This window comes from Crinia signifera, chromosome 4, assembly GCF_055691185.1.
Source record: "Crinia signifera chromosome 4, ASM5569118v1, whole genome shotgun sequence".
In the NCBI taxonomy this organism is placed as follows: Eukaryota; Metazoa; Chordata; class Amphibia; order Anura; family Myobatrachidae; genus Crinia; species Crinia signifera.
Genome location: NC_139220.1, coordinates 207,496,508 through 207,513,728, shown reverse-complemented (window position 1 = coordinate 207,513,728; position 17,221 = coordinate 207,496,508). Strand labels below are relative to the sequence as shown.

Below are 17,221 nucleotides of genomic sequence, written 5' to 3'. Positions count from 1 at the left end.
TCGGACCTGCAGCCAGTGTTCCCTCTAAGCTGTGCGCACGTGCGCGCGCACACAACTCGACGAGTGTGCGCACAGACATTACAACAGAGCGCACAAAGCAGCAGTGGTCCCTTTTTGCAATTGTGAACTCAATTAATGTGTGTTTCACCCATTAACTACATTGTATGCTGTGTTTTGAACGTTTAAATGTTTTATATAATTTTGAAGTAAAGTTAACACAAATGCTGAATGTCATTTTCCCGTTATATATAAGTGAGGCACAAAAATTTTAATTTCCTTCCAAAGTTGCACAGCCAAAATATTTTGCCGCACACAGCCTTCATAAAATTAGAGGGAACATTGCCTGCAGCTTCCCAGGAGGGCTACATACAGTCAGACCTGTGTATAGGGCCTTTAAACCTAGGTGTCCTATTGGCATACACATGGCTCAGAGTAGGGTAACACTGACTACACACCCACAGTATTGGAAGACACTTTTATATTTGTGCACATTCCACATCTTTCGATGGTCGGCTACCATCGAAAGATGTGGGAGGTTCCCCCTGCCCTGCGAATGGATGTTACTGTGTAACATCCATTCACAAACCCCTGCGAGCGAGTCGCCCTTGCGAATGGTTTGCGCCCGCCAACCAATTGCAAGGCGGGGTTTGGTGGATTCGCAGTGCTGTGAATTTGCAGCCTTGCGAATCAACCAGAATAACCCCCAAAATGCACCCTGCAATCAGGTCTGATTTAGGCCCTTTGTCCTTAGAACTAATCCACCATTAAGCATTAACCGTTGTAGCATTATGGGATGATAGGTTTAGTAAATCTTTGGAAACACTGAAATGCACATAAGGAACTGTAAAAATAGGGCCATACTGTAATTTCAAGCAAAAAGTAGCTTTTCAATAGAGTCCATCATTGCAGCAGAATAATAGAAACTCATTCATTCATATGGTGCCTATTATATAATAATAGTAATACAATAGGAAGAGAGATGTGTTTGAGGCTGCTTTTGGGGAATGTGATTCTAGTTACTTCCAGAGTGTAGTGGGTTCAGTGTGGTGAATGGATTGAGCGCCAAATGAGGACTCATATTACTGTATCTTTTAGTTTCACGGTCACTAAAGTGTTTTGTGGTGTGAGGGGTGATATGCTCTCGCGAGCTACCTCATTACTGAAACATTACTTAGCACACATTTAGAACTTAACTTACACATTCTACAGGTTTAGGGAACAAAACACTGTGATGTGGCAATAAAATAGAGCTCAGTCTGCATGCTGTATTCTGTGCATGTGGTAGTAGAGCAGGGTCTGTTCTCAATGGCCTTGAAGGATAATACAGCAGAAATATGCTCACAAGAATATATAAACACACACACAGATCAATAGATAGAGTGCTGCAAAGGGAGTAATGTACTGCTATCAATGAGGCGGTGGTGTGCTGTATTCAGTGAGACAGGAATGTGCGGCTGTCAGTGAGGCAGGGATTTGCAGCTGTCAGTGTGGCAAGGGTGTTGCCGTCACTGAGACAGGGCTGTTCTGCCATCACTGAGGCAGGGGGTGCTGCCGTCACTGAGACAGGGCTGTGCTGCCATCACTGAGGCAGGGGTGTACTGCCATCACTGAGACAGGGCTGTGCTGCCATCACTGAGGCAGGGGGGTGCTGCTGTCACTGAGGCAGGGCTGTGCTGCCGTCACTGAGACAGGGGTGTACTGCCATCACTGAGACAGGGCTGTGCTGCCATCACTGAGGCAGGGGGGTGCTGCTGTCACTGAGGCAGGGCTGTGCTGCCGTCACTGAGATAGGTGTGTTCTGCAGTCACTGAGGCAGGGGTGTGCTGCTATCACTGAGGCAGGGGTGTGCTGCTGTCACTGAGGCAGGGCTGTGCTGCCGTCACTGAGACAGGGGTGTACTGCCATCACTGAGACAGGGCTGTGCTGCCATCACTGAGGCAGGGGGGTGCTGCTGTCACTGAGGCAGGGCTGTGCTGCCGTCACTGAGATAGGTGTGTTCTGCAGTCACTGAGGCAGGGGTGTGCTGCCATCACTGAGGCAGGGGTGTGCTGCTGTCACTGAGGCAGGGGTGTGCTGCTGTCACTGAGGCAGGGGTGTGCTGCTGTCACTGAGGCAGGGGTGTTCTGCCGTCACTAAGACAGGGGTGTACTGCCATCACTGAGACATGGCTGTGCTGCCGTCACTGAGACAGGGCTGTGCTGCCGGCACTGAGGCAGGGGTGTGCTGCCGTCACTGAGGCAGGGGTGTGCTGCCGTCACTGAGGCAGGGGTGTGCTGCCGTCACTGAGGCAGGGGTGTGCTGCCGTCACTGAGGCAGGGGTGTGCTGCCGTCACTGAGGCAGGGGTGTGCTGCCGTCACTGAGGCAGGGTTGTGCTGCCGTCACTGAGGCAGGGGTGTGCTGCCGTCACTGAGGCAGGGGTGTGCTGCCCTCACTGAGGCAGGGGTGGGCTGCCGTCACTGAGGCAGGGGTGGGCTGCCGTCACTGAGGCAGGGGTGGGCTGCCGTCACTGAGGCAGGGGTGGGCTGCCGTCACTGAGGCAGGGGTGTTCTGCCGTCACTGAGGCAGGGGTGTGCTGCCGTCACTGAGGCAGGGGTGTGCTGCCGTCACAGATACAGGGAAGTGCTGCCGTCACTGAGTGCTGCCGTCACTGAGAAAGGGGAGTGTTGCTGTCACTGAGACAGGGATGTGCTGCCATCACTGAGACAGGGGAGTGCTGCCGTCACTGAGACAGGGCTGTGCTGCCGTCACTGAGGCAGGGGTGTGCTGCCGTCACTGAGGCAGGGTTATACTGCTGTCACTGAGGTAGTGATGTTCTGATATTCTGTCAGTAGTCTTTTAGAGTGAGTTTGTTGATTATAGTTAAATATGTTTACAGATGGTAGCATGATAATTGGAACCAATTTAAGTTCGTAGTTACACTGGGAACTGTGCAGTCATTGGGAAATAATGGTCATGTTATCTTGACTGATGTGTCTAATCATGTCATTGAATTTTCAAATATATATAACTGACCTGGGGAAGCGCCTTCACTTTTTCATCATTATGCAAGTATTTTGTGCTGCTGAAATTTCTGCTGCTTAAATGAATGCTTGAATTGTTAATAATAAATGTTTAGCAGCAGCTGGAATGGTGTGCTGGTTCAAACCTGACTAGAGCCCCTGGTGGATGCTTTTCAGGATGAATGTCTATATATTGATTCATTCAACCCTGCACCCGCAATTACAAAGGTTTATGGTGTGTGTGAGACTTTTTCTGGAATGTATATATATGGGGTTGGATTATGATGCAGAGTGATTGGGTGTATGTACAGTATACTGCACACAATATGGATAAATCTGAGCTTTGCAGTAATTGGTAATGATGCAGAATAATGTATTCCTGTTGAGGTCCTAAATTGACTGGCTTTTAAAAAAGAACTTAAAACCAACTTAACATTGTACCAGACAACACAGTGTTGTAGGTGTTTAATCAATATTTTATGGTCCACCATATCAGATGAATCAGTGAGATCAAGAAGATAAGGATAGAACACTGACTCACCAATATTCTCTAGCCATCAGCAAGTCATGTATAACTTATAACAACGCCGTTTCAGTCCCTTGCTCACTCCTGGCCCTTTATTCAAATGTGTTAGGAATAGTTTTCTTTGAAAGGTGTAAACTGTCCTAGATTTTGGACAGCCAAAAAATTGAAACATTTTTGGAAATATTAGTTACCTGACCAAGAGATTATTCACAACTGCGCAGGTTGGGAAACTGTGCACACGCAGAACGTGTATGTGTACGACAGGTCCTCTGATTGCAATGTAAGTGTGCAAATGCCTCATCCACATTGACAGACAGAGGCGTTCCGGGGGGAGGGGTAGGAGAACGTTTCCAGAAACAAGGGGCATGTTGCCCCCATTTTCCAGGAGTGGCCAGGTCAAGGACTGTGCTGCGTGGTGCAGTCTCTTGCCCTCGCAAACCATCCTGCGACGGGCAGCCTGAGTAAGGTAAGACTTGTTCAGGTTGCAGTAGCACCGATGGTCACAATTTTCCACAAGAACTGCGATCACATCGCAGTTTTCACTCAATAGCAAATGCAGGCAGGAGGTAGTATGCATCTCCTGCATTTGCATTGCTATGGATTTCATATGCTTAGCTGCTGCAGCTTTTCATATGCGATTCATACTGAATCAGACCCCAAACCGAGTCAGATCTTTTCTTCTTTTTGCGGCTCAGGACATATATTTGTCATTGTTTTATGCACCTGGTAGACCTTGGTCTAGGCATTTTTTGAGTGGAGTATTTTTGTGATTTTGACTATGTATTCTCGTGTACAATTTCAAAATGCATCTGTCATGCTGAGGATTTGATGTTGGAGCTTCTTAGGTTTCCTTTTGATGCAGCAGAAGAGATTCCAGTACGGATTGTTGACATTATATTACAGCAGAGAACAAACTGCACTTCTCATGTGAGCACTGCTGTCATCTGCACTTTCTAGTGTGGATCTCTCAGTTATTTGCACTGTAAAGGGTAGCTTAAAAGTGGGGATGTTGCCCGTAGCAACCATTTACATTCTAGCTATCATTTCTTTATTGCAGTCTAGAAAATGATAGACAGGATCTAATTGGTTTCTATGCGCAACACTCCCAATTTTTATGTTTAGAAGCTTTAGTAAATTTGCGTGTAATTTAGTTACCAGAACGAACTGGTTATGGGGATGGACTTGGTCCACAATGGTGCTACGGTATCAAAAGCGGGTGTGGTATGCCGGTCTGACAGTCAGAATTCCAACGGTTATTATATCGACATCAGAATCCAGATTGGCGGTACTACAACAGAGGGGTGAGCACATCAAAGCACCTTGTGAGCTCCATGGCTCGCTGCGCTCACCACAGGTTCTATTCTCCATCTATGTGGGTCATGGACCCCCACGAGGGAGAAAAGCCCCTGTCAGTCAGGATTTAACAGTTAGGATTCCGATGTCGCTATACTGACCATCAGAAACCCGACTGTCAGGAGGTCATCTCGCACCCATCGAAAGCATTGTATGGATAGTTGTATGTGCCCAGTAATAGTAATAGGGGTAGATGTATGAAACAGCATCATGGGGGAAAAGTTGTATCAGCAGATGTTATGTGTGCTGATACCCTTTCTCACCTAAGTAATAAAGTGGGAATGTGTGTGAATTTACAGGGGTGCTATCTGTAAGGTAGTGCATTGATTTGCCACCTAGTGTATGAGTGGTCAGTGGCACGGACCAATCTGGCAGCTGCAGTTATTGCACTGAGGCTCTGTCGCAATTTGTTAGTGTTGCGTCCAGCTTTGCCTTGGAGAAGAGGTGAAGCAGGAAGCTTTATTACAGCGTGATATGTGCACTATAATTGTAGCACAATATGTGTGCTATAATACATCTCCCCTAATTATATCTCTTGGTTAGGGAGGCATTTTGCAAGCATCCCATGCAACAACATTATAAGTCCCAACTCCATCATTGATTTCACAAAATAATTTATAGGGCAGATTTGTAAGGGAGTCCCAGCTTTGCAGTGCAGCTTTGAGCATGGATGTTTCCGCTCCACAAGGGACTGAATGCTTGCACCAGTTCAGAGCTTTGTGATTTTGCTGTCTTATCCTATACTTTTGATAGTCATCTTAAGCCTTCCAGTTGCGCTTATATAAGGAATGACATTTTGCCTAATTTAAAATAATGTTTTAATTGCAAAAAATATGCAAAATAAGGCAGCCCTACTATCCTCTTAAGGTGCGTACACACGGGGCAATATATAGCCCAGCGATATATCAGCAAGCGATATATCGCTCAATGCCCCCTTTTCATCGGCGACCAGAGATGGTGATGGCAATCATACATTACCAGGGAAGTCCAGGAACAGAGCATTTTCTCCTGAAGGAGAGGTCATGTAGCGTATATTGACACTCAGGTAACGCCAATATACAATGCAGTAAAAAACAAAAATACATTTTTTAAGGTGTTTTTTTCACTTGGAGCTGGCCTCGGTACCCAAAATACAGGGGACAAAAAGGAGTGGGGGTCCCCCGTATATTAGGGACCAGCACCAGGCCCCACTATCAGAGGGTGTAATGCCATAGCCAGGGGACACAGTTGATGAGGTCCCATGGCCTAAGCACTATCCACCCTTGTGGTATCCAGGAGTTCTTGGGGAGGTAAGTTGCCCAACAAATAAAGTGGTCCCCCCTCTCCTTGACACCCCAGGACTGGGCTATCCCTTTCACCCCTGGGCGGTGGGTTGATAGCTTGTGCATTATGTATTATTGTCCTCTACAGTGTGAATACAGGTCCCAGCAAGCCTGCCCCACATGCTGGTATTTGGAGAACCACAAGTTCCAAAGTGTAGTACCTATAGTCCCACTGCAAAGGCAATAGAATAAGCACACAATACCTTTTGTTTTAATATTTTATTTATCTGTGCCTTCACCTGGGGGCAGAATCCTTTAAGCTCTTTTACATGGCCGCTACTTCCTCAGGTGACTTCATGTCTGTGTTCTTCAACTAAGGGTGGCGGCCTTTAAGCTCTATTGCATGGCCGCTGCCTTCCCAGGGCTTTGCTTCTTCAGAAGCTCTTTTTCGCTCCTCCACTGTCGAAATGCCTGCTGGCTAATATAGGGGGGTGGGGTGATGACACAGCAAGTTGCGATTGGCTCAACGCAGCCATTTCGACAGTTTTTAAAAGTGCCTTTTTCTAAGCTGCCGATAAGTAACCTGGACCACTGCAACCTCCGATGGGGGATGTGGACTGCTGCCGCAGCTGATGGGGACGTGGACCGCTGCTGCTGCCACTAATGGGTGATCAAACCGCCACCAATGGGGACCAGGACCACCGCCGTAAACCACTGCTTTGACTGCCACTGCATAGGATGCCAGAACTTGCAGGAGGGCACATGGAACACCAAAATGCAGCAGCCACCAGCAGGCAGGGAGAGGGCTGAGACACCCCTGCAACAAAAGCAAGGGGCTCTGGCAGTGTTGGCACAACCGAATTTCAAGCTGAACACAGTCGCACTGTGTGAACACATACATTTAACCCCTTCAGTGGCAGTCCCGGAAATTTTCCGGGCCACGCTGCGGTGCCGCATCGGGCAGTCCCGGAAAATTTCCGGCCATGCCACAAACCTACAGGTGTGCGCCAGTGGTGCCTTTAGGTGTGCACCACTGGCGCATCACCTGACCAGAGACCCCCACCTGACCAGCGACCCCCTCACCTTCACTCCGGCGATCGTTCAGAGCTCCCCTGCCGCCGCCATTACTATGGGAGAGACGGTGGCAGGCTTGAGGATGTTCAGCACGACTCGGGATCGCTCGGGTGTTCAGGCGCCCAAGTCCTCTGGAGCCGCCCCGAACATCCCCGAGCCTGCCGCCTGCTGCCGGTCAGTGTACTTGTATGATTGGCAGCGGCCGCAGCGGCAGGGGAGCTCCGCGAAAGACCGCTGGAGCGGAGGGGCTGGGGGGTTCACAGGAGGGGAGCGCTGGGACTCCTCTCCCTCATCAGTGGACGGTTTTTCTGGGACAGGAAAAACCTGTCCTATTTAGGTTCTCCTGCCCCAGAAAAACCCACCACTGAAGGGGTTAATTGTATGTGTTTTTGATATCCAGTCATCCCACCCTCATGTCCAACCACAGTGTGCCGTAGGACCCGGTGGGTGTGACCTCATCGTGAATGTGTGCAGGCTTCCCCCGTCCAAGCTGGTCCCACTAAACAGGACCCATTTGGCCGCTATGTGTTGCCCCAGCCTAACAGTTCAGGTTTTCCAAGTCACCCAGCCAGTGCACCAACTGTCAAATTTTAAAAATCCACAGGTGACCTGGAAACTGTTGGGGGTATTTGAGGACTGCATTTGGAAACCACTTAAATAGAGCCACACCAACTGCCAGTGAGTCTCAGCCAGCGATGTTGGGCAGTGTTTGGGGCTGCAGTTAGTGGGGCTCCCCTCTATGAATTTTTTACTCTTCTGCAAACCCAGTTCTGCATCTGCCATTGGCTGTAAGGTCTTTCACAGACGGTCATTCTTTTACTATTGCTGTTTTTTTTTTTTTGCAAATATTTATTTACAGTATCTGACTATATTTATTTGCTTAGCCTGTGCCCTCTCTCCTCTGCTTCCTACCGATCTCCTTTATTTTCTCTCATTCTCTCTTCTTCCTCCCCTTCTCCTCTTCCCCCTCCTCTGTTATTCCATGGTTTTACCTTCTCCCTTTGTTTCTCCCTCCTCCCTTTTCTCTCCGTTTCTCCCCCTCCTTCCTCTCTCCCTCATTCCTCATCTACTCCTTTCACATTATCGATCGATTGCTTTATCAAGTCTCCCTGACTTTGTCCTCAGGGTGCAAAATAGAGGGGATTTTACTTGTGATACAGATCTGCAGTTTAGTTTTAGTGTGTCACCGCACATACTACATGTAGACACTGCGAATGTCACCTAAGGTGATGTTTTTTTGTTTCTTTTATTTAAATTAAAATTCTGGAATGTCTTTTCCAGAAGTTCTCCACTGTGTGCAACGATAAAAGGGAAAATGAAGACTGGATGATGGCTCCAACATATTCCCTTTATACTGGATGGCCTTGAGGACTTTCATTTTTTTTCTTTCTCTTATTGATTAGATTGTGCGGTACTTATGTAATATCTGGGCTCCCGTTTTTCTTATGAGACCGTGTCCCCTCGCGGGGCTCGCTGCGCTCGCCACGCTTCGGGCATGGTGGCTCGCTGCGCTCGCCACACTATATAAAATCAACTCCATGCGTATTTGGATAGTAGGGGTATGAAAAAATGGGGTGCATTTAACATGGGAGTCCAGATAATACATAAGTACCGATTGTGCTTCTTGAAATCCCATACTATACGCTGCAGTCTGCACTCAGTGGCACACCTTGTTATAAACATTTTAATTATGCTACTTTGCTTTTTCCTCTTTCCTTACGGCCTCTAGTTATTACTTCGTTATATTGCCATTATCCACTCATTAAATACAATTGTGATTATTTTTTTAGATGTCCGTAGATTTTATTTAGTGGTATAGGCATGATGTAATCAATAGAATCACCGATAGTTTGGTATCCATCTCCTTGTGAGTAGCCACGGTGCATACAAAATCACCAGAGCAATTCAACATTGCACTGGTGTGGGGACAGCTGTCCCCGCCATCTCTATCACCGCCACTACTGTATTATAGCAGTGAGTATGTACGCTGCCAAGTGAGCAGAAAATCGAGAAGCATTACTATCTGAAGATGTCATCCATTCTCGCAATCCAATTCTGAAAATTACAGTGTGTATTTTTTTTTTTTTGATTACTAGTTGTATGGGGACTACAAATCACTTTGGCTAAGGCAGGTAAGCAAGAGATTTAATGGATGGGACCAGCACCAAAGTTTTAGAAAAGTAGTTTAAAATGTGTATTTTCACATCCTTTGAAGGATGATAACAAAGTGAAATTGTTATATCGACCTAAATACACTAAGGGGCCGATTCTAGTTCACAGAGAGTGAACCAAATTCGTCCGCTGCCCCAATGGTCAGGGTTTGTGCATGGGCATATGTATGAATGCAAAACCACGACTACTAGCAGCTGCGGCTAGTTGCTCACTCATCGAGCAGTTCTCAGAGCGGAGGGAGGGACGGGCGCTGGGCGTTCCCATGGGTACACAGATGGGCTGATGCCTGCTGGTAGTGGGCAGCTGACATCACATGACAACAGCCGCCCACACTGTCTTCGTCCCGGCGGCCACAAATATAAGTCAGTCTCAACTGACATATTTGCGAAGGCAGGGCAAATCATTGCCAATCATCAAATGATCTCTCCTGCTGAAGGCACATGCTTGGGGGAAAGGGGGGGGGGGGGGAGCGGGAATTTGGCAGAGCGGCGCCCCAGGGACACGTAAGCTGTGAACTTTGCAGTTCCAGAGTCAATCAGAATGACCCCCTTAATACCATCATCCATGGTTATAATGGATCTAATTAAAAATAGACATTAAGAAACAATGTTCTACCCAATTCCAATTTTTTAGGTTTAGATAAAATAGAGGCTTTGCCCCAAGTTATACTCCATGGTAACCCTTCTCTTTCTACAAGTGAGTGACTTCTCGCCAGGCACCTGACATAAGAGCGTACCAGAGAGTGGACTTTGTTTATTTTGCTGTTGCTTATGTGTTTGAGCCTTCAGTAACACGTGAAAACCTAAAATGTGCAGGTTGAGCTGACTTAGCTTGTCCTTTAGCATATATGCACCTACAGCGCATGTGGCACATCAGCGTTTGACAAATATTGGGACTAAACAACTGAGGGATGTGAGAGATACTGTATACAGGCTGTTGGTTGTTCATGTGGCCTGTCTGTCACTTGTTGCTTAATTAGAATTTCAACTCTTAACATAAATTGCTTGCCAAGAAAGGACAATGTCTCAGTCTGCCAAGTCATCTTTCCCTGTGCTCATTAAAATATGAGGTACACAAGCTAGCATTTATTTTTGTACTTTACACTGCACCCTGGTAATAGCCCACCCTGACCCACCAAAAATCTGTACATACTCATTCAGTGTGTTTATGTACACGTGCTGTCTCTGTAATGTCACAAGAGCAGAATGTTGCAATTGTGCTGTTTTCTCACTGCAAATGAATCCCAAATGATTACAACCGCTCCATAGTTTTGCTTCTGTATCTTCATTTGCCGCTGTTACTTGTCCCTCCTGCTGCTGACTCCTTGTCTGTGCTCATCACTGTATTCCTCCTACCAGGGCTGAGGCTGTGCTCTTTGGTCCACCACAGGTGTACAGGGTGAAGTGTAAGTGGCTGTTGATCCTGCTCTTCTGCCCTCTGTTCTCCACATTCCATTTCCTCTGTATTCCCTGTGTTGCCGACTGATTACTATTCCCAGCACTCATCCTTCTACTGCTTTCCTATTACTCCATTTTACCACCTAAAGGGGATTTATTCAGCACCAGCTCTGAGGACAGAGGTAATAATCACAGAGAGGATGTCAGAGAAAAAGTTGCCATGCAACTCAACTCCTTCACCTTAATTATCCTTCCGTTCTCTTACCATATTTTTCTCTCATCTTCTCTTATAAACTCTCCATCTCTCCATACCTTCTTCTTCTCTTTCATGCCTCCTGTGTCTTCCTACCTTTCCAATCGCTCCCATCTCCTCCCCTCCTTTACTGACAGCCGTTAGAATGTAGGAAATCTATTTAATCCTATAATAGTATTAAAGGCCTGAGGAGGCAGAGAGGGCCATGTATCAGAAGTTAACCCCAGCACCGCTAGAAAGTAATGGAACAGAACATGCAACCTGAAGGATATTGGAAAAGACTTGTCTTTACATAACATCCTAATGAAGGTGGGTAGCAGTGAAAGCTGTGTTCTGTACATTGCCCAGCCATTTTGTAAATCTTATTTTGTTGTAATGATAGATACCCTTAAATAAAAATGAGTATTACAATAAAATTGAACCTGCACAGTAAAACATTTCCTCATTGACATTTTCCTAGATCCTGCCTCAGACTTCATCCTATTAATCTATCAGATCTGCTGTAAAGTGGTGTGCAAAAACCCACACAAAGTATGCTAATATGTGATTGCTGTGTAATCCAATCACACCTCAGCACACAGTTTCCGGTAGCAGTATCCAGCTGTAACCTAAGTGATCTGGTACAGGGTTCCTATGTGTGACGTTATACCCTGCAGTGAGCTGTGTCCCTCTCTGATGTTTACTTGTTGGCTGCATTAATTATTAATAAGCCACTGCTGTAATTACCTGCCCCAGCAGCAACACTACTTTTTCTGAGCAACAGCTGCTCTCCAGGAGCTCGGAGACAGCACAGCTGTAACTCAGGGCATGGTGCACAGTTATCTCTCATGTAGCGTACCTTTGGGCAGCCCAGTTATCAATAATTATTGTGCACTGGGCAGCAAAGTTGTTTTTCACTGTGGACCACTGGTCAGCAAATTTGTCTGTCACTATACAGTGCAGTGCAGCATCATTGTCTTTTGTAAAAGACTAGTCATCGATCGAGTTATATCTAGCTGTATTGGATTAAACAGTATCCTCTCCATGGACAGTGCTTTGGTTCCTAGTTATATGGCACTGTTTTCTCTAATAGAGTTTTCTGTGCTGCACTACATAGGTTTGTCTCATTGTACATTTCTGGGTAGTATAGTTATTTCTGACCTCACTGGAAATATATGTTGCATTGAATACTATCCAGTGCTCTTTGTATAGTGTTGAGCAGAAGACATCACAAGAATCTTGAACTGTAGTATAATTACATTTCTGATTAAATACTGAGATGCAGTACTGTTATGCCACTGTACAGGGCTGAACAGCATTACAGTGCATCACTGGGCAGCACAGCTATTTGTCACTGCACTGCAGAATAGTAGTTATTATGATGTAGTGATATGTCACTATACAGTGCAGGATAGTACAGTTCTGTACAGCACAGCTTTCACTTACAGTACAATACAGCTATTTACTGCACAGTGCTGGGTAGCACAGCTAATGCTGGACAGTACAGCTATCTTTTACTGTACAGTCCTGGTAGCAATATCATCTCTTGAGTTGCAATGGGCAGCATTGAGAGCAGAATGGTGTCACACTGTCCAGTGATGCGACCATCACTGTGTGTCAGTACAATAATCTATCATTACACCTTTACAGTGTTGTGTTGTGCAGTACCATCCCATCACACTATATAATTCTATACAACAATGTAAAAAGCCTTTGTACGGTGTTGTAAGCCTTTGTATATATTTTGGGACATTGTCTTTATTTGTACTTTACTGCGCAGTAGTACTAGCAGAGCAGATTTGTCTTATTAAGAGGTACTAGCCAGAATCATTTTTTCCATTCACTATAACGCATATTAGCATTAGATCTCACTGTGCAGGACCAGCAAGTATATTTGTCAATGTGTATTACTTCTGCAGCCCAGCAGTGTACAGAGGTATATACTGAGGTACAGTGCTTGGCGGCATTAGGTCTCACTGTGCAGGACTGGCCAGTGTATTTGTCAGTGTGTACTACGTCTGCAGCCCAGCGGTGTACAGAGCGACTGGCATCATTTTCCGAAAATAAATATTAGTCGCAATGCAATTAGGACACACTAGGAGACTGTGTGAATTAATTTGTGTATATATGTGTGCGAGTGAGTCTGTATACGAAGCACAACAGAACTTTGCATGGAAAACCGCTGTGGACACTACAAAGTAGCATTTTGTATATAGATTCAGAGATTGAGTTGGAGCATTAGGTCTAATGGGGCGTACACACGAGGCCATTTCAGGGCATTTTCTAAGTGCTCTCACTAGATCACATAGAAATTGCCCCTACATCGCTTTGTGTGTAGGGGCCATATTGATAGCGAATCTCGACCCCCGCAAGTCGCAGTTGCCTGGTGATTAAGATCCAGCATGCTGAATAAATCTAGTTAATTGTCGGTCAAGGCCACTGTTCTCACCCAGGGCCGGCGCCACCACTAGGCAGCTTTAGGCATTTGCCTGGGGGCGCCGGCCACTGTGCAATACCCCCTGTGGTGCAAGGTGACATAGCGAGTGGCGCCCACACCCCCACCCAACCCCACGAAAAGCCAGTTGAGCCCCACCGCTCACCCGCACCAGGGGGGACAGTCATGCTGCCGCCACTGACTTGCTCCGGTGACACACACCCCCCCCCCCCCTCTCGTGAACCCTGCACCGGAGCAAGTCAGTGGCGGCAACACAACTTGCATGCAGTATAAAGGTGCATACACATGGAACGATTTGGCATACAACTATATTAATGTCTATGCGTGTACCGGCCGCTCGTCAATAGAGATCTATGAACTTTTATGCAGAAAGAAAGATCATAAACCAATCTTTTGCAATGTGTTCAAATCGTTTCATGTGTATGCACGATGAACAATGTATTCAATGCTGATTGACTGGCTCTCATTGCCCTCCACCATTGTTAAAGATTGTTCGGTACTTGTGTAGTTTCACGGTGCCAGCATGGTGCTGTGCTACTTCCGGGTTCTACACTCGCCACAAACTATGTTAAAAAAAAGTAACTTAACACCATGCCAACACGGATAGTTCGTACCTCCACTATCCATGTTGGCATGGAGTTGATTTTAAATAGCGTGGCGAGCGTAGCGAGCCACCGAGCCCGCAGCGTGGGCGAGCGAAGCTAGCTCCGCAAGGGGACTCAGACACACAGCGCCATACTAACGCCGTGAAACTACACAAGTACCTATAGTTCATGTGTAATCGTTTGTATATTCTTTCACTATTTGACACAAAATTGTTTGTCCAGGAGTTCTGAGGAAATCGTTTACGATATTGGATCGTTTCCCAAAATGTGCCATGTGTATGCAATATAAACGAAGTCACCGCCCCTACTCTCTCTATTGATAACACAAGCAGTGACAAACCGCTCAGTACACAGCACTGGTGCAGCGCTGTGTGCACAAAGCTCCTGTCGCCTCTTGTGTACGGGGCATTAGCGATAACTGCAGACCAGCACTGTACAACGGTATAAAAAGAGGCTCAATGCCTGGCAGAATTAGGTCTCACGTTGTAGGATTGGCCTCTATATCATAGTTGCCTATCCTCCTGCATTCTGCAGGAGACTCCCTGAAATAGCAGCAATCTCCCTCTCTCCCTTATTAGCCTAGCAATCTCCCTCATTTCACCTAGCCCACATTACACTGTTACATTTATTGGGGAAAAAAGGGGGGGGGGAAGGAATGAGAGACAGATACATTTACATTGAATCATCAGCACCATTTCCCAGCACTTTAGTATAGTATAGTAGCTCTTACTAACTGCTTTGGGGCTCATCTACATTTGTATATAAGTCATTTTAAAAGATTCCTCTCAGATGTAGAAGTACACACCCATGCTTTTAGGGGCCACGTTCACAATCTCTATTCACAATCTCTATTCACAATCTCTCCATATATGGAACTAGACACGCCCTTTTTGTGGAGCATGACACGCCCCCCTCAATGGGGCACTGTGCAAAATTCTACTACCAACTGTAATCTCCCTGAAACTAGTTTTCAAAAGTAGGCAAGAATGCTCTATATGTGTCAGTGAGTGAGAGCTCTGCAGCCCAGCACTACACAGAGTTATATTACATAATTGTGGTCAACACATACTGTAATCTCTCAGTGTACAGCATGCAGGAGCATAATTATTCTCTGTTGTTAGTGCTGGCAGGCAGTGTTATGTTATGTCTCATTGTATCATTCTGGCCAGCATACTTATTTTTCACACTTCAGTGCTGGTAGCATAGTTTCACTTGACTGTATATAACTGGGCAGCACAGATATCTGTCATTATTAAATCCTTTTTCTTACTGTGCAATGCTGCACTACCCAGTTATCTGTTATGGTTAATGCTGAGCATGGCAGTTATTCATGATTAGCGTCAGTGCTGTGCAGTACATGCCTCACTGTATGTAGGACCCTAGTCTGATAGTTCAGAATACATTCATGTAAGAGTACAGTAGCATTAGTCTCTGGTGATCAGGCTGTCTGTTATGGTCATTTTAATTGCACTAAATTCTATATTACCAAGTAATAAACATTATAATAATTATAGTTCAGGTTATTTTGAAAATAAAAAAAATCACCCGTGTATATTTCTCTCCAATCCTATATAAATGAATCACTGTGTCAACTGAGTAATTACTCCAATGAATTTAAATGGCAGACTACAGTGATTGCACTGTCTATAGTGGCTGGTCAGAGGTCCAGAACAGAGATCACAATACCCGAGCTGTACTGTCCAGAGCTGTGTACTATGGCTGTATACAGTGTGCACTATGTGTATGATAGTATATGGTATTTGATGGCGGTGTCTATATAACAATGGATGACAAAGTATACCTAGTTTCCAGCATAAATGAATATACTGATATAGCACCGCTATCCTTTAATGCATAAATCTGAGAAGCATGGTTATCTATTACCAGCCAGAAGTACAGCATGTCAGCATCCAGAGATGGGCAGAGTAATTATCTCTTTATGTGCAGTACTGGGCAGCACGGTTATCTCACAGGGGACAGCAGTAATAAGAACAGCTATCTATCCATGGGCATTAGACTTCTCCCAGGATGCTAGGCTTCCCTGCAGTAGCATAGCAGTCACTCTGTATACTGCACACTGCTGCGTGGTACTTATATATAGGACTGAGGAGCCGAGTCATTGCTCACAGCTGCTACTTCTCTCCAGCTCATTGTCATAGTTCCTCCTCTCCTCTTCTCTCCCTCTCCCCACTTCTCTCTCTCCATTCTCCTCCCTGTTTCCCTCTGAATCTGTATTTGTTTGTCCCTCCTCTCCGCTAGCTTCTTCTCCCTTACCCTGTGTATATTCCCTGCTCTCTCACCCTTCTCACTCTGATTTGGTTTTCCCTTGCGCCTCTCCCTCATTTTGGCTTTCTCTAGCTCATTTAACGTGTGTATATCCTGCAATCGTACTGTTCTGTATCTGTGCTCTGCTGCAGATCAACCTCTGGATTTTTTTTTTTTTTTTGCTGAGTGGCAGTGGATGAGTGTCCTTGTGCGTCTCCGTGTTTGCGTCCTTGTATGTGTGTGAGCCTCTGTGGCTTTTTTTTTGTTGTTGTTGTATATGTGCATTGTCTTTCCTCCAGATTTCTATGTCATTGTGTCTGTATGACTAGAGCTGGACCTATGTGTCTCTGTGTTACTGCAGACCAGCGTATGTGAATGATTGGTGCATGTTATCCTTTGGATGCAAGAACTATTGTATTAAGGACTTGCACTATTATTCTTTGATTGGAGATGGAAAAAAGAAAAGGCGTCTCGCAGCTGAGAAAAATGAAGGCCAGGTACAGATATCATACATTTATGCATTTGGTATTGATGTTTCTATCTTTATAGCCAGCTATGCAAGACTCACAAAGTGCTATCTGCAATGATGCTAGATTTATTAGGGATGTGGGCATCTATGGGAACATCCGTATAGTCCTTTTATATACAGATAATTTCATCTCTGTGTTTACAGTCCTAGATTAATACTATATGTCATCTTTACTAATCTGTGATAAAATACACATTACTGTACATATAGATGGATGTTCTCCCATGTTAGCTATGTTCGGTCCAGTTTATTTATTTTTACACTTCTCTGTCCCACTAGCTTACCTTACATTCATCATCCCACATTACCAGAGGTATTATCCCTCAGCCACCATCCATTATACTGTACACC

General features: G+C 45.6%; 1 protein-coding gene across 3 annotated transcripts in view; it reads left to right on the top strand.

The window, feature by feature from the left end:
* The window catches only part of LINGO1 (leucine rich repeat and Ig domain containing 1), a 279,177-nt gene that overhangs the window by 246,322 nt on the left and 15,634 nt on the right, over nucleotides 1–17,221 (top strand). Inside the window, exon 1 of one of the 3 annotated variants that reach the window (XM_083183617.1) lies at nucleotides 16,208–16,838. The exons of the other annotated variants lie outside the window; for them this stretch is intronic. Within the exon in view, the coding sequence (XP_083039743.1) occupies nucleotides 16,728–16,838 (111 nt within the window). The 5' untranslated portion in view covers nucleotides 16,208–16,727. Of the gene's footprint in view, nucleotides 1–16,207; nucleotides 16,839–17,221 lie in introns of those variants that run through there. 3 annotated transcript variants of the gene reach the window in all.